An 18,582-nucleotide genomic window follows, 5' to 3' on the forward strand; every position below is an offset into this window, starting at 1 on the left:
ATCTATCTATCATCTATCTATCATCTATCTATCTATCATCTATCTATCTATCTATCATCTATCTATCTATCTATCTATCTATCTATCTATCTATCTATCATTTATCTATTATCTATGCTTATAGAAAAAAAGTGTATGCTTTTAGGAAAGTCAAGAATGCAGTATGTGTGGACCTCTGTATTTTCTTATAAACCACCATTGTCTTACCTACCTTTACATACTGGCTTCTTAGTCCAGATGGCTTTCTGTTCAACAATTACACACTGACTAGAGGGTTGTCCTTGTAATTGGTACCTGAAGACAGGGGTTAGAATTTGGTACTATTAGGCAGTTTGTGCTGTAAAACTGGCAGGCTTGATTTCAAATCTATGAAGAGTCCACTTAATCTGTACCGTTACTCTTTTACCAATATTCTCTTTCACCACCTTATTCCAGATTATTCCAGGTTCATCCACATTCTTTCTGTAGGCATCATGGTTCACAGCAGGCATATATGATCTGAGAACATTACATTTTACAGAACCTCCTGATACTCACCCTTCATTGCAGGAGAAGTACACAGTTGTGCCAACCTGAAGACTCGGAGGCTCCTTTACCTGCCCATTGGGAAACGTTCCTGGATGTTCACACTTGGCCTCTAAGGAAAAAAAAATGGCAAGAATAATAAACAAACCATGGTCTGTATCAGGTCAGCCTCAAATAGATAGTAAATTTAAGATACCTTTGCATGTCGGGATGACACCATCCCAGTCTCCTGAAGATAAGCACTTAATTGTCTTTTTTCCAGTAAGCAAATAGCCAGGTTCACAACTGTATGTCACAGTCAACCCCACAACAAACTGGTTGACATGCTGTCCTGTGTGGTGTCCATTATGAATCGCTGGAAGTGATGGGCAGTCCAGAGGGAACTCTTTATACATACACATAGAAGAAAGCCATCAATCAGTTGATACATGCTTCTAAATCTAGCTAAGTAAATAGTGGTAACTAGTAACTTTCAATTCATTCTCAAGCAGATGTGGCTTAATTATTTCCATTTATGCAAAAGCAATTACAAATTGGGGCAAGGGGTTACTAGTTATCCCTGCTTGGAATGTAACTCTCTATGCAAATCAGGCTACCTTTTAACTCACAAAGATCCACCTGCTTTCTGCCTCCCAAGTGTGGAGATTAAAGGTGTGTACCACCATACCTAGCTTTATTGTGTCATTTTCAGCTTTAATTACGTTATATGGATTACTTTTGCCTTGAGAAAAATTTCAGTTTCTAGAATGGTTCAGCTTAAAGTCTATCTTTCAGAGGATTATCCTGACAGACATTACTAATACAGTTTTTTTTTTGGTATCTTATTTATAATACATATGTAAATATGTACATTATGTTAACACACATACTATTCTAACTCCATTTTATTCCCTAGCACAATATATCTTTGATGTTTTTCCATATATATATATATATATATATATATATATATATATATATATGTATGGTCACCTACATCTTTAACATTTGTTTTCCATAGATAATCCATTTTCAGACTATCTTAAAGAACACTTTCCTCTAAGACTGTCCATTTGTCTACTGGTTAGTTAATCTACTGATATGCAAGTGGAATAAAAATAATTTGTGGTACTTAGGATTGAACCAGGCAAGCATTCTGTCATTGAGTTATATCCACAATCCCTTTTGTTACTTTTTATTTTGCTACAAAGTCTGGCTAAATTGTCCAGGCAGCTTTAAAATTGCAGTGAACTCAGGCAGGCCTTGAACTAATAACCCTCTTACTTCAGCCTACTGAGAAGTTGATATTGCATCTCTGTGCTACCAGGCCAGAGACAATCATATTTATAAACAATATAGTATTCCTAAGTTCTCTGATCTATTTATCAATATTTTCTCTACTAAAATTTTATAGTATAAGTTTATCGAATGCTGATAATTTCTATACTTTCAGAATTAAACTTTTGATTTAGATTCATTAGCAATATAAAGCAGATGAAATGAGAATAAACATTCACAGTAGTCCTTGTTTTTAAAGTTAGTTGATTTGAAATGCTACAGCCCAGGAGATGATTTGAATAAAGAGTAGATCACTTGTGAACATGTTTGCCGGGGCCACAGAGCAGGGCATTGCTTCAGACTGCAGTCAACATATATTAACTGATGGATCTTAAATCCATTGAGCATATTTTTGCTCCCAGACTCCAAATTTCCCACAGTCACCTGATTCCCAGGGTTCCCACTAGCTCCTCACCCTTGGAAGACTTCCCCAAGGATGTTATGTTCAGTTAAAATTCCCTTAATTATTTTAAACTCTTTTTACTCAAATAGTTATAATGCCTACAACTAAGAAAAAGCAGAAAGCCATCATTTCCTTTTTTCACTTGCTATTCTACCCCAGCTCACGTCTCTGCAACTCACAGTCCCATACAATTCTTCCTTCAGGAGCATGCCCCTAAGTGGAAGGCCATAGTCCTCGATGACGCTTTACTTCCTCTCAACACTCTCTCTGGTTGGCAGACCCCAGCCCTTGATGTAGCTTTGCTTCCACACTCAATGTTCTCACAAGCTAGCAGACCCCAGGAACCCAACTAGTTTTTATTTCCTACTTACTACTCTTACAGACCGGCAGTGCTGTTGGTCCCCACATTTTATTTGCCTGGCACCAAACAGTTTTGCTTCCTTTCATGGTGAAGTTGGCTTCACAGGAAAACGTCACAGAATCACCGTGTCTGTATTGTAGTCTGTTTCCTTTAGTGATGGATCCTCCTGGTACCGTGGGCTCTGAGCACGAAAGGGCTTTATTCGCAGGTTCACATATAGGAGCAGCTTTATCCCACGTGGCAGTCACTTGATCTGTACTTATACAAAAGAGAGCCTTTTCTCCAATGAGGCGGTGACCATATGAGCACGTGTACCTCACAACAGTTCCAGGAATTATGGGAAGAGTATAATAGAGTTTCCGAGCGTTTTTGACATCAGGAGGAGGCTCACAAGAAATCTCTGAAAAGTAGAAAAGGAACCACGTAAGCATACTGATCATTTAAAAAATAAATAAATCAAAATTTCGAGTATAGATCAAGTCACATTTCCAGAAATATATTTAGAAATCAAATGCTTTGCTATGGTTTTTTTTTTTTTTTTTTACTTTTTGTTTGTTGATTATTTGCAAATGCCTAAATTCTTACCTCTGTTGATCCTTTGCAAAGAAATGAATATCAATCACCTTAATCAGACAGCACAAGGAAATAGAATTGATCTCAAATCTATCTAACTTGTAGTTTCAGGGATTATTTTTGTAGGTTTTTTTTTTTTTACTCCAAACGATTTTAATAAACGTAAGGCAATCTTAAAATATGTTAATGACATGCTAATTGCATTAGGAAGTCAGCCTGGACTGTTGACGTTTGGGCTCAATAGCCATGGTTTTAAATCCTTGCTGTCATGCAATAGCTGTATGACCTTAGGCAAGTTATATCCTCATTCAGCCTCAGAGTCCCTATCTATAATGTAGTTCAGGTTCCATAACATATAAAGAGAACGCAGGGAGACAAAAGCATGTGAATTAGCAGGCATAATACCCGAAACACACTACATACTCAGTGCCTGTTTGAAACACACAGCCAGCTTGCAGGTAGCATAGTCACATTAGATACTGTCACCAAAGACACTGCAGCCTCGTAACAAGTCACGTGATCCCTTAATGACAGATTCCTTTGAGAAAACCACTGAAATGATATTTTGAGTAGAGATCTCATATTCTTTATATATTCTAGTGACATGAAGGAAATTAATTGTTGGCAGCTAATATGACACATACTCATCTTTTCTGGGAAATAAAGAAACAGATATCCTGGAGTGTGGGCTATCCCAAAGGCTGTTGCCTGTATGTGGGCTATGTTCTAGCTGGGCTGCCTTGTCTGGCTTCCATGGGAGAGGATGCGCCTTGATGTGCCAGGGTGGGGAGATACCCAGTGGGACTTCCACCCACTCAGAAAAGAAGGGGAGGGGGAAGGATTGTGGGAGAAGGTGACTGGGAGGGAGGAAGTAAGTAGGATTTAAAGTGAATAAATAAAAACTAAATAAACAAATAAATAAAAACAAATAAATTTAAAAGAAAAGAAAGTTGTCAACGTCTGCATTTTATTAATGTCCACTTGGTAGTAGGTAGAGCTTTTCAGTACAAGACATGACATATGAAGGTATAACCAGTGTTTCAACACTAGAAAGAGTTATGCTTGGTTTTGATACAGGTAGCTTTCCAGAGCCTTTATTATTTTATTTATAGAATCACAATATAGTATGTTAACAAGTGAACAGATGTAATACTTTTTCTGCATTTTAAATAGAAGACAGTGGCAGTTATTTGTTTAAAGTACATAATTGGGTTAGGGTAACCCTAACCCTGAGTTATTATAGTTAATAACTGTACAGAAATACAGAGAGTCAAGAGACAAGATCCATATTTGATTATTTTTATTTTCTACTCACGTTCACAGACAGGAAACTTATTATTCCAGGTTACTGTCTCTCCTTCTGGGACACATTGACTAGAAGATTTGCCCTTTAACTGGAACCTTAAACAATAAGGAGCAGCAAATCATCACCAGAGCAAACCACTTTTCAATTATACAGAGTGAGTCCCTTCTCTCATGTATGCGTAGGATGGAAGGCGTTTTAAAATATTTCTGGCTTAAGAAAAAGCTCACAGTTACTTGTGAATCTGATTCACTAAACAGTGAGTCAATCATGGATAAAAACATACTAAAAATGCATCTTTTTTTTTGAATTCTCCCTCTCCTTTTTGGCACCTGAATGTCAAGATAATCTTGATCATCTTCAGGAAAATTGTCTCAATTCTTATAGAAAAATTAACAAAGGCCTTGTTTCCCAAGTTTACTCCAATGTGTCTCGATAAATCCAAATTTTGTATTTATTTTCCATAATAGGAGCCTTAATTTGTGAACCAAAACTTTGCATTTCCAGACGATGAAATGACAATTCCTACTTTTGCTGGTCAAGCACAAAATATATGCACGTGAAAAAAAATAAAAAGAATTTGGTTGATGGCAGAGTTCTCAGTCAGACGACGTCAAGAAAAGTAAAGAAAATAATAAGACAGTAAAAATTTAACTATCCTCAGAACTCATGCTTTGCAATCACTATGGGAAACCATCAGTGAAGGACCTATTACTTCACACTCACCCTAGGTCACAAACAAAGGAAACCTCCGCCCCAAGCTGGAGATTAGGGGGAAGAAACACATGGCCATTGAGAAGTTGGTTTGGAAGGGCATCACATGATTTCACTAGGAAAGAAAAGAGAATGCTTGCACATGAAGAGTCAGGAAACCGTTGAGTTTAACAGAACTAAAGCTCCAGGCACCTGCACATGTCGGAACTGCATGGCTCCAGGTTCCCGAGGATGTACACTCCACATGGTTAGTTCCAATGAGAGTATAGCCAGGTTTACAACTATAGGACACACTCTGGCCAACAGAAAAGATTTCCTTATCCTTTTCGTTATAATCACCATGGAGGATATTTTGAGGTGGTAGACATCCTGAGGAAAGAACAGGACCAAAAAGTCCTTTTATTTCTTCCATAAGAACTGTATTCTTTACAACTTATGGCTATTTACTCTCCCACACCAAGGCAGAGAGGGAGGCCATAGGATAGGATTAATGTATTCTTCTCTAATGTGTCAGACTTGGAAGGCCATGTGTCTATCTGCTTTTTCTGTTTTGATCTATTCCAGGAAACACTACTCTTAAGTCATTTTTCCACTTTATTCAACTAAAAACTCTGGGATATCCTTCCACCAATTGGGTAGATAAGGAATCTAACAAATACTTTCCCCACCCAAATCTGCCATATCGTTTTTGCTCCAAAAAAGCAACATTAATGAAGCTTTGTTGCTTTTAGAAAAGCAGACAATTCACAGTAAGAATAGAAGGAAAGAGTGAGGGCCACAGGCTCAAGATAACTACTGACTTTCTTCCACAAAATTACACTTTCAGTATCAAGATGATATCTACAAAATTTTGAATCAAATTTTATCTTAGCTAATTCCTTTTATCAAAATGGTTAATACAGTGGAGAGTTTATTTGACTCTCATTGAAATATAATGAAATCATTAAAAACTCTAATGATCAACTTTTGTACTGTGTTTTAAAATTAATTTTATTCTTTAAAGAATGTAATCATACATATTTATGAGATACCATGTGATATCGTGTAATATAAAAATAAGAATAAATATATCTGTCTTCTAAAACTTATTATTCTTTTTCAAACTTTCAAAGTCCTTTATCCTAGATTTAAAATACCGTATAACAAAATATACATACAGACAGCAATAATTCTACTGCTTGTAGGGATACCAGAATTTACTTCTTATCTAATCTGACTTATCTGCATTCTTACCAGCATTTGATATATTGTATAATGGAGGGGTCTTTATATGTGTAGAAGCGGGTCAGGTCCTCATGCTTACATGTGTGTATGTGGGGGTGTATGTCAATACATATGCATATAGAGGAGGTGATCTTGTTTTATGAGACAAAGGTTCTTAGTGGGAACTGTGGCTCACCAACTACGCTAGACTGGCTGATCAGCAAGCCTCAGGAACCTGTCTGTCTCTGCCTCCTCACCCTACTTGGCTTTTTACATAGGTTCCATGATTAAATTCAAGCCATCATGCTTTAAGACAGGCATATTATGCACTGAACCATCTCTCTAGTTCTATTTTTATTGATGAGTCATTTTAACCGAAAAAAAATTCATACATCATTGTGGTTTGATTTGTAGTTTCTTGACGATTAGTAATCTTAAACACTTTGCCATTATATATATTTCATTTTATTTTATTTTTGAGAAAATTTTAATGTTCACTTTGATGTTGGATTTCTTTTGCGCTATTAAGTTCTTTCAGTTCCTTATACTGAATAGTAATTCCTTGTCAGATGTATAGTTTGGAAATATTTTATTTCGCTCTGTATTATTCTCTTTGTTCCATTGTTTCATTTGTTGTAGAGAAACTTTTTATTCTATGTAATACAATTCATCTATTTTGTCATTGTTTTCTATGCTTTTAATGGTCTTATCCAAAGCATGTTGACTATTCCAATGTTCCTAAGTATCATATCTATTTTCTTCAAAGAGTTTTATGTTTCATAATTTTACATTAAAACATTCCAATGCTTTTTTAAAAAAGTGTGTTATACCTTTTTCTTACAATTACAATACTGTTCCAGTATGAACTAAAATCCCCATTCCTTTAAAAGTTAGAGACCTCCCATGATAGATATTACTTCTAAAGTTTACTTTTGAATTTTTGATTCTAGAAACCCAGTCACATATTCCTTCTATTCTTTCTATAAGTACCATGTATCTATTCTGTAGAACCTCTATTTTTATTTATAGATAACCAAAATTTCAGGCCAACTTACCCCTGAAGCATGTTGGCAGTGGAGGGCTCCATTTGCTGTTTGGCTGGCACCACACTATACTGCTGCCTTTCATGGTAAAGCCAGACTTGCACTTAAAGATTACTGTATCATTTAAGGAGAAGGAGCGTTTAAATCCAGACTCCACGTATCCGTTTTCAATTTTTGGGAATGGGCACTTGACTATAGCAATACACTGAGGAGGTGGACTGTTCCAGATGCCAACTTGATTGTCTTTGCTGGTACAATATATCGACTTCTCACCCACCAGGTCAAACAGTTTTTCCCTATTCTTTCCCATATGGCAATAGTAAGTTACTACCATCCCATAGAAAAAGCTGTCGCTACTGCTGCTGTAGAAGTCTCCATTGGAGATGGCTGGAGGTGACTCACAAGGAATAGCTTTTGGAGGGAAGTAGTTAAGAAAGGAGAGAAGGCATTGGAATGTTACATTTTTTTTTTTGAAAATGTAGTCTTCATTCCCATAAACAGAGCTTAATCTTTACCTACAACTTATATATAATATTGAAATTCTGTACTCTAATTGAAGAATAAGCCAGAAAGGAAGATAAATGGAACTAGCTTTTTAAAAAATCAAAAGGCTATGAGCTCAAAATACAGAGACTCTGGCACTATAGGCTTCTTGGGGTGAACTACTTTTGAAAGGTTACTTTTGTCGGTGTGTAATATAATGAATATTTTAAACTTAAGAATCTACTCACTATTAAATAACATCATAAAATAATATTCATTGAAAAGTGTGATAGAATTAAAAGTCATGGAAGAAGATCAGTTAAAACTGGGTCCACAACAACGCAAACCTAGTAAAACTTCCCAAGCACTCATTTTTATGTGCAGATGCCCAGTTTCCCTTTAGAAGGGGATAAGAGAAATTAGTAGGATGCTATATAAAAAGATCATTTTTACTCACATTCACAAATAGGCACATCATTATCCCATATTACAGTATTGTCTGATATAATACATGAGGCAGATGAGTCACCAATGAGTCGGTATCTAGAAGCAAAGAGGTGACTCATCATATCCCAGTTATACTGACACTTTGGAAAAGCCTTAAAGACTGTGAAAAGGTAGGATATTATGTAAGGTACAGTGAAATAGTGATAGAGAAGGACTTACATAATAAACTCAACAGTATAGCCAGATAAGATCTGACTTCCTAGTTAATAGCACTGGAGGCTTAAAGATTGATAGAAGGGTAGCTTTATCTTCTTTCTCTCTAAGGGTCGTCTTTACTGAAGTGTCATTTCTGAAGCAGGTCAAAGAGACTATGCTTTTGTATTCACTCATGTGAAAAGGTTTTTGTTTATTATTTCAGTACCCGCGAATCTTGCAAAAGCATCCTACCTACTCACCCTTCATTACAAGAATATGTAATTGTTGACCCAAACTCGAAACCCGTGGTTATATGCACAGAACCATGGAGGGGTCCTTGAGGAGTCCTACATGATTTACCTACAAGGGAAACAAAACAGGTTTTGGGGCTGGGATTAAGAAGACTTTATGTGTTTTCTATTAAATTCCCTCACTAGATTTTCTGATGGAGCTGCATGTGTTTTTTCTCAAAGCATTTTTTATGATTCGTAAAGTGTATAGTTTCTCAAGAAGCAGTTAACTTTTGAACACTGTTCAAAACCTATTTTTTATATTTCTGTAAGTGGAGAAAAACTTTATTTGTGGTCATTTCTAACTTAAAAGTCTCCATTTTCTCTTTATTAAATTCTATTAGCTAAAGGCATTGTCTACTAAGTCTCTTGCATTAAAAACCTACAGTCCTCATTTCTTTCCTATAAATCGTCCTCTAATTCTTCATTTAATTCAGTTAGTGACAAAATTTTAGTGCCTGAATTCCAGAATCTCTCTCCAAACTCATTATTTTGGCATTTCTATAGTTTTACTGGATTGTTGAAAGGTAAACTTTACCTTTCTAATGCTCGCCTGTCTTGGTCTAGTACCTCCTCCATAGCATGGCACGCATTTCCTTTTCAGAGCATAAATATGGTCATGTCATATTTCCCAGTTACAAATTTATGATGACTTACCATTATTCATGGGTAAGTATACAATCTTAGAGTTATATTTGCTCAAACCATATTGACATTTCCCCATTTTTCCAAAGATATTTTCTCCATAGTTTTGCCCTCTGCCAAGAAGACCTCAGTTTCTCTAATTCTTTCCAATAGCATTTATTTTTCTATGGTTGAATATCAGTTTACTTCTATTACTAAACAACATCATAGAGTCTGGGTCTATATTTCAGTGATAGAGTACTTGGCTAGCCTGTGCAGTCCCTTGTGTTCCAATCTTAGCTCTGCACTATATTTGTGTGATTTTTGTTGTTCTTTACAAGTTGCACTTTCTACTTCTTCACACATTCTAGATAATAAAAACTATTTCTTGAATTGAATGTGGTAAGAATGAGATAAAATTAATGTTCTTTTGTGTACTAACGTCTAATCTCACTCTAACACAATATAGAAACCAGAGAATGATGTCGTAAGGACAATAGGTTAAACCATGGTAGTGACTTACACACTAGTACTCGGAAAAGTTATAAGTTAAAGAAAACAGAGAAGCATGTATGCCATGACATACTAATTGACTGCTCTTTTGTCTGGAAAATGACAAACTATCCTACCCAGAAAAAGTGATAAAGCCAAATACAGCTTGGAGAGGTACTCACGTTTACAGAACTGCTGAGCGTCTGACCACTCGGAGGTTTCATCACCTAAGCAGGTGATTTTAAATGACTTCCTAATATACCCAGGGAGGCATTTGTATTCCCAATGTGTTCCAACAGCAAACTCAGACTTATCACTCACAATAGAAGGCATAGCAAAAGGATACTTTGGCAGCGACTTACACTGACCTAGAAACAAGGACCACAGAAATATCAACGCTGAGAACAGCTAATGCTTCCCTGTTTCTCTCCTGTCACCAATCAATCCAACAAATTTGATCATTAAAAGTAATATTGTCTGGAGAGATATTATCTGAAGAAAAATCATTGTAGTCTGGATGAACACATGGAGAAACGTTTTTTTTCATAAAATTTCATCCTTTTATAATTCTGTAACTAAAAACTGTAGGTGGATGGCTTGGTTTTTGTTTTTCCGCAGTGTGGTCAGAAAAAATAAAAAGCACATGTAGAACTTCAGGAATAAGTATATAGAACTTAATAGAAGACACAAAACTCTGAAAGTAATAGAGGAAAATGAAGGAAGAACCCCGTGAGACAGCAGCATAGGAAAGCACTTTCTAAACAGTTGCTTTCTCCAGGTGCTCAGCAAATAGCACAACAATTGATGAATGAGACTTCATGAAATTACAGAGCACAGCAAAAGAAAAGAATGTGAAAGATAATCTACAGAATGGGAGAAAAATCTTTGCTAACTATATATCTGATTAATAGCTAGACTTTATAAAGAAATGAACACCCAAAGCCCTTCATCAGTAAATGAGCTAGTAGAATGAACATTCTGTTCTCAAATGGAATACAAATGTTCAATAAATATTAAAAAAAATTCAGCCTCACCAATCATCAGGGAAATGAAAATTAAAACTATGTGAAGATTCCATCTCACACTCAGTTTTGTTAAGAAAACAAATAACAACAAATGCTGGTAAGGATACAGACGAAAGGGAACAATTTACATTGCTAATGAGAATGTAAACCAGTCTGGCCACCATCAGTCTGGAGAATCCTCAACAAACTATAGATTTACCACATGATCAGCTATAGCATTTGTCAATATTTACCCAGAAGACTCCAAGTCAATATATCACAGATATATTTGCACATCAATACTTATTGTAGTATTACTCACAATGACTAAGTTATGGAACCAACCTACATGGCCAGCAACAGGCTAGATTAAGAGAATGTGGTATATGTACACAATGGATTTTTTTCAGCTATTAAGAAGAATGAAGTTATATTGTTTGTTGAGAAGATGGATGAAAATGGTGATGATCACATCAAGTGCATTGTCAATCTCTCTCTCTCTCTCATATATATTTGAAAGCTAGCAGTAAACTGTCTGGAGAACAAAGGGGATTAATAGGTGGGGAGAAGATTATGGAGGGGGCGGGTAGTAGGTCATATATGCCCGCAGTGCACTGTGTAGTTGCATGAGAATGGACTTATATAACCTTGTATAATAATTATGATATATAATAATGATGATGAGTCTATATATTGGGGTGGAAAGAAAGTTGTATCTATTATTTGTGCCAGTTATTTTTATGATCATTGTCACATATATACTTGACAGAAATAACTTAAGGGAGGAGAGATTAGTTGCCTCATGCTCCAGGGTACACCACCCATCACAGTAGGGAAGGTTTATGACTGGACCAGCTTGGTCTGTGGGGGAAGGGATCCGCATCAACTGCTGGTTACATGACATTAACCGGAAAACAAAAGGGCTTGGCTGGAAGTGGGAAAGCAATGTAACCTCCAGGTTCTACAAATCAGTCGTAGACTAAATATTCAAACACACGAGTATGTGGGAGACATTTTACATTCAAACGATAATGGACACAATAGAAACAAAAAATACCCTCTCTGGCTTTAAAGTAAAAACAAGAAGTATACAAGTAAAAAGTATCTTTAAAAGGTTTTATTTTTTTGAAGATTTTATTCTTTATTTCACGTCTAAGAACGCTTTGCCTACATGTATGCATGTGCCCACTTTATGTATTCAGTGCCAGCAAAGTCCTGAGTAGGGTGATAGAACCCCTGGAACTGGAGCCACAGGTGCTTATGAGGCACAAAGTGCGTGCTGAGAACCAAACCCTGGTCCTTCACAAGAGCAACAGTGCTCTAACTATTGAGCCATCTTTCCAGCCCTACAAATAAAAACCTTATAAATAAAAACATTTATCATAAGACACTAAAGTACCACAAAGATCTTGTAAAATCAAAATTGCTTTAGTTGATTTATATAACAATCCTAATCACTATACTTTAGCATATAGAGAAAAATATATTCATTCTTCGTTGAACTTTCTTATTTATTAATTATAGATTTATAAGATAAAGTCTCACAATATAACCTAGGTTGACCTTGAACTTGGAGTCCTTCTGTCTCAACCCCTCTAGTTCTTTACTTCTCATTATATTTGTTTTCTTATTTTCACAAACTAGAGTAATGAAACCCCCAAATAGCTAGTAAAAGCTTCCTGATGTATCCGAGAAAAGAACTTGCCATTAGCAATGAAATAAAGGCCACTGCAACATCCATACACTTGAGGATGCCTCTAGAAATATAATATTCTATATAGGAGTGAAGACTCACATTTTACCTCCTTAAATTTATTTGCAGAGATCCAGAAGTTCCCCCTTATTCAGATCAGAGGAATCTAGACAAAGAAATACTAATTTGTGAAACCCTACAAGAGCAGAAATGTACCTGAAAATTTACAGATTTTATTTTTTTCCATAATAGTGTGAGGCAGGTACAGGAGAAAGCTAAACAGTAATTGCCTACTGACTCAAAGACATTCACCAAGTTCCCAAGGCCACAACCAGATCAGCCTTTTTTTTTTTTTTAAGATTTATTTATTTATTATATGTAAGTACACTGTAGCTGTCTTCAGACACCCATATGAGGGCATCAGATCTCATTGTAGGTGGTTGTGAGCCACCATGTGGTTGCTGGAATTTGAACTCATGACCTCTAGAAGAGCAGTCAATGCTCTTAACCACTGAGCCATCTCACCAGCCCCCAGATCAGCCTTTCTCTAACTTCATCCCTCTACTGGGGAATTGAAAAAGTGTCACCACTGTTAGGAGCCAGATATTACTGTAGGTTCCTCTTTTGTAATTCTTTAGTTTCTTCCATTAATTCCCACCAATGTCCCCAACTACATACTCCTTGAAAAACAGCAAAAAAGACTCTAAGGAAAATGACAGTTTAAAAGCAGTGAAGATAGATTTCACAACATGATGAGGCTTCTACCAGTTACTCTAATCAGATAATAATCTGTGATTATCAAATGTAAATAAGGACAAAATTAAATTACCTTCCACAATATGGGAAAACATTTAAATTCATAAGACTCAACGATACAGATCAAGAGAGCTACAAGATCTGGAAACCACAGAAGAGGAGGGAACTTTATAATGTGACTTTCCATGCCAGAATGAAGCAAGAATAGCACTTTCCTCAGGAAGGTTAACGGACGTCTCATCTCTAGTAAGGAGATCTCACACTGTATTGAAACTGCCCACCTCCCAGGCCACAGTACAGAATTTCCAGAGATTGGTTTCTCCTCCAATCAGAAAATGAAAGGGAGCAGGTGAAATGTGTCACAGCTAAAGGCACAGCTGTCCAGCCTGATGACCAATTGAGTTTAATCCCTGGACCCTACGTAGTGGAAGGAGAGAACTAACCCCTATGAGTTGTCTTCTGACCTGCAAGCACATGCCATTGAACACACACACACACACACACACACACACACACACGATAACAAGTAAACACATTAAATGATTTTTCAAAGAAAAAGAAAGACTGGTCTATCAGCTATTACATGACAGGAATTTTCATGAGAGTCTCTTTTCTCTCTTTACATCTTTCTAGCATCTGGAGTGAAGATTGGAGTAGTGACTAATGCTGAAAATTATTCTGGAGGACAGGGAACAGTTAACTATTTAGATGTAAGAGGTTTTACATGGATGACTTAGAAATCATTTATAAGTAGATGGAGAATCTATCTATGTGTAGGATAAAAATAACTCTGAAAAGTTGGTCAGAAAGCAGGAAGTAGGGAGATCATTACTGAGAATTAAAAATGCACTTAATACTGGGTCTCCCGGCTATCTGATGGATGTTATATCATGTATGTTAACCAAAGCATAAAACACTCATCAGTGAACATGAAATAAGGTCCAACCATCCCTAGAATTTATTTCCCAATAGAAACTGTGGCAGAACTAATGCATATTAATCAGACCCTGTAACAACCAGGTGTGTCCTTAGCTGCTAACGGCTACACTTAGTGTCAAGTGCCAATTGACTTAATTTTTCTGGCAGCTCCTGATTTCTTTCACCTCCATGGGTTGGTAGCACAGTGCGACACTCCCCCCCCCCAAGCCTGTGCTTGACAAGCAGACCTTGAATACATGCCATGACAGGAAGGATTTACAGACTTTGTATGACACGCCTTATTGGCCTGATAAGAGACACCTGCCTTGGCTGTAGCTACGAAATCTGTTACTGGAAATTATGAGCTGACAGGCAGGCTTAGGAAACTGTTAACTGTTCTGGGGATAGGTTTTGTGGTTATATATATATATATATATATATATATATATTGCTGAATATCAAACTTGGAGCCCTGATCAGAAGCTCATTCCTGACTTCATTTTATATATGTGAACCTGAGGGTCGGGGCTCTAACCAACTTGCCAATACTCAACTTGCCATTGAGGTTTGCTGTAGGTAACCTGTGTATTTATTCACTATGGTAACAAGTTACACTTCGACTTGCCAACACTCACTCAGCTATTGAGGTTTTTGCAGTGAATGTCTTAGACCTTATCCCATCACCCTTCACTATCAGAACAAATGGTACTACTTTAAAAGCAAGTCAATCTGTGAAACAACAACCACACACACAACACCCCCCTACACACACACACGTTTATAGAGAACACTGAGGAGAACCTACAGAAGCACACACCACTAGAGAAGTCATAGTTTTAATTCATGTTCAACTTTAAAAATTAACTGGAGATTGTTTTTAAATATACTATTAAAGATAAAAAAAAATCTGAGACCCATATTGAAGAATCGGGTGTTATTCTTTTTAAAAAACGAAGCAGGGGCTGCATGCCTGGAGGCATACGCAGGTCTGTAATCCTTGAGCACAGCCTGGGACCTTCGGTGGTACTGTGTGAGCACTTGCTGAATTCCCAGGAGGCTGGGATCCAGGAAGGAGAGAGCGAACCCCCCAACCAATGCAGCAGTCACATTCCAAAGCGACCATAAGTGTCTCAGCCTTCTGTGGTGGTAGTCCATCTCCCAGAAAAGGTGGAGACGTTCTGCATCAATAGACAGAGGTGTCTCCAAAGCTGCCAGGAGCAGGCATGGTCCCCACATCCCTGGTTTGGCCTCTAGCCTTTGTGTAGGCACAGAAGTTTTCCTAGCCCTGGTGTAATTACCATATTTGAGCTCCCGCGCCCAGCTCACCAAGAACTCCTGGAGTGATGAGAGTGAAGAAAACCCAGAGCGAACCCAAGACTCCCATGCCGTGCATCGTTCTGTGGAGCTTTGAGCCTGTATCAAGGAAAGGAAGAGGATGCGGCTGGCTGCCTGTGGCTGGCTGTAAACTGCGGGGAGCGGACCCTTAAATAGCATCGGCTCGGCGCTGCGCGGGTACTGAAGATTTGTGGAGCACATCTGCAGGTGACTAGGGGCGGAAGAGGCAGGGAGGGGCGGTCCCCGGGAAGTCTGCTTTTGGTTCAGGCTGGGTTATGCTCAGCGCCTGGCTTTCCTATTTTTTATTGATTGAGCAACAAAGTACATTAACTTCTTCGTCCCCCTTACGTCTGAAACAAGGATTTCACAAAACGATACTCATTCCTACTGATCTACAACGTTCATATGCTATGCTAATTTACAGCATTCTATTTTGTTCCAGTTAATTCATTTTCAAACCCCATTAATGTAATCAACTCTCAGTTTGAGAAATCAACTTAGTTTACTTGAAGTGAAAATGCGGGAATAACACTGCCTGGCATTTGCAATCTTTTTACTCTAGTGTAAATGGTGAAATTTTAAATTTCTGCATATCCGTGAAGGGGTTTTCTAAATGTTAATGTGTTAGCAATGTTATCTGTCTGTAGTTATAAAGATATATAAAAGTATATATTTTGACTATGCAATTGTGTAATGTAATTGTTATTTCTGATATTTTTTAGTAAAATACAGGCACTTATCTCTCCTTTAAGTATTTTAACGTGTATTTCTTAAAAATAAGGACAGTGCTCTATAACTATAGTAAAATGATCAGTTGAAAGATACTAATATTGGTACAGTACTTTTTCATAATTTTCTACTGTCTTCAAGTTTTGATGAATATCTCAATAATCTTTGTTATGGGATGATAAGAATAGCAAAACCATCCACACTTCAGGGTCATATATTTGATTTTCAGGTTTCTCTCGTTAATTTAAGAAAGATCTTTGGGAGTAGGAGGTGTGTGTGTGTGTGTGTGTGTGTGTGTGTGTTATACGTGGTTTGTATGTGAGCCTGAAGATGTGTGTGCAGACTAGAGACTAATGCCCATGTCTTTCTCAGCAGCTTTCCACCTTCTTATTTTAGGCAAGGCCTCTCTCTGACCCTTAAACTTGCAGGTTATCTGAGCTGGCGTGTCAGTGAGCTCCATCTGTCCGTCTCAGTCTCTCTTGCACTAGGATTACAGGTAAATTGGGTGCAACTTTTTACCTGGATTCTAGAAATCTGAATTCAAGCCCTTGTGCTTGCTTGACAAGTAACTTTATTGACAGAGCCCTCTCAACTTCTGGATCTGGAATTTTGTTGTTTCTTTCATTGTTAGTTTTTGATATTTTTGAACCACACATAGTAATGGTATTTGCTAAAATGGCACTTAAATAATTTGTCTACTATATAGTACAGTAACAAAATGGCACTTAAATCATGTCTACTATATAGTACAGTAACAGATTACCCTAAGATTAGTAGTGGCTTTAGTGAGGCTAACTGGTACCTTCCAGTTTGTATTATCACAATTTTGAGGCAATTTAGCTAGACTGGCAATTTTTCATCTCCCCTGATATCATGGTCCAAGTGATAGCTTGAACTACAGTCATCCAGTTGACTGGGAGAGGAGAAGTCACACAGAAGATGCACACTCAGTCGCTATTGGCTGGATTCCTCATTTCTTCACCATGTGCATGTGGTCATTGGGTTGCCGGGTAGCAGGGACTGAAAATTTCCCCCCTCATGACAGCCTTTTTTAGATCAAAAAAGACATAAGCCAGAATGTCTTCCACGATCCCCAGCACCCATAGTATTTGGAAAGTAATCTACTGATAACAAATATCAGCTCTTCTCAGTGCCAGAGAGACACTATGCGTGGACGGGAGTACTGAGTGTCAGAGATGAAGGAGCACCATCATGGAGCTACCAGCGTCATTCAGTTTGGTTTTATATGTTTCTTCACAATTAGATTGAAACTTTGTATTTTGGGGTAGAGATATCATGGGATAGATGCTGTGTGCTTATCTGGAGGTACATGTTGCCTGATGGTCCTTTTATTGGTAGTAGTCATTTTTATCACATAAGCAGGTTTCTGTCAAGTTTCTGTAGTATAAATTACTATTATTTATTTTACTAGTAACTATTATTACTTTTAATAAATGTTATTTATTAACATATTAACAAAAGTTATTATTATCATATTATTAAAGCATATTGTCATATTATTAGCAAGTACTTTGGAGAGGGATGTTTCACAACGTTATAAAAACCTCACTTAAAAATCAAATTTTCACCTGTTCGTTTTAGGTCATTAATGTTTCTGTCTTACTCGACTAGTACATTTATGACTCCCGAATGCCATTCAACCATTACTTTTATGTTCACTGATTGGTAGTATTCCACTACAAAGAAAAGCTTTCTTTTCTGTTTGTTTATTCATGCATTTTTCTGTATGAAATCAGTGTCTGTGTCAATGTGAACTTATTTATTCAGTGAGTTGTGATCTGTTACTAAAGTTATTTATTTTAATTCCCAAATTGTTCCTGATATGCTCTGTAGAAGATTTCAAAGTAGTTCCTGTTTACTTTTTTGTCCAGTTCCTATAAATTTTTGAGTATTTCCTTGTGTTCAGGTAAAGCAAAATGGCCTAGACTCAGACTTCTAGACCCATCAGTGGAATTTTTTCTTTCCCTAAGAAAAGCTGGTTCTACCTCCTCCTCCTTTCTACTGCCCCTCCTCCCCTCCTCCTCCTCCTCTCTTCCTCCTTCCCTTTCTCCTCCTCTTCTCCTTCTCCTTCTCCTTCTCCTTCTCCTTCTCCTTCTCCTTCTCCTTCTCCTCCTCCTCCTCCTCCTCCTCCTCCTCCTCCTCCTCTCTTCCTC

The 18,582-nt window shown here is 37.2% G+C and overlaps 1 protein-coding gene across 7 annotated transcripts in view; it reads right to left on the reverse strand.

Annotated features, from left to right (window-relative positions):
• Positions 1-15,845, reverse strand: part of Cr2 (complement C3d receptor 2) — a 32,370-nt gene extending 16,525 nt beyond the window's left edge. Inside the window, exons 1-12 of one of the 7 annotated variants that reach the window (XM_028760028.1) lie at positions 15,671-15,844; positions 10,156-10,341; positions 8,828-8,927; positions 8,383-8,468; positions 7,455-7,853; positions 5,389-5,565; positions 5,209-5,311; positions 4,495-4,580; positions 2,617-3,006; positions 722-910; positions 538-637; positions 212-294 (exon numbers count right to left, since the gene is read on the reverse strand). In XM_028760028.1, the coding sequence (XP_028615861.1) occupies positions 212-294; positions 538-637; positions 722-910; positions 2,617-3,006; positions 4,495-4,580; positions 5,209-5,311; positions 5,389-5,565; positions 7,455-7,853; positions 8,383-8,468; positions 8,828-8,927; positions 10,156-10,341; positions 15,671-15,737 (1,966 nt within the window). In that variant the 5' untranslated portion in view covers positions 15,738-15,844. Of the gene's footprint in view, positions 1-211; positions 295-537; positions 638-721; positions 911-2,616; positions 3,007-4,494; positions 4,581-5,208; positions 5,312-5,388; positions 5,566-7,454; positions 7,854-8,382; positions 8,469-8,827; positions 8,928-10,155; positions 10,342-15,670 lie in introns of those variants that run through there. The other 6 variants (XM_028760029.1, XM_028760031.1, XM_028760030.1 and 3 more) reach the window with 6 other exon arrangements.
• Positions 15,846-18,582: the final 2,737 nt, after the last annotated feature.

This window comes from Grammomys surdaster, unplaced genomic scaffold, assembly GCF_004785775.1.
Source record: "Grammomys surdaster isolate TR1022 unplaced genomic scaffold, NIH_TR_1.0 126351, whole genome shotgun sequence".
Lineage (NCBI taxonomy): Eukaryota > Metazoa > Chordata > Mammalia > Rodentia > Muridae > Grammomys > Grammomys surdaster.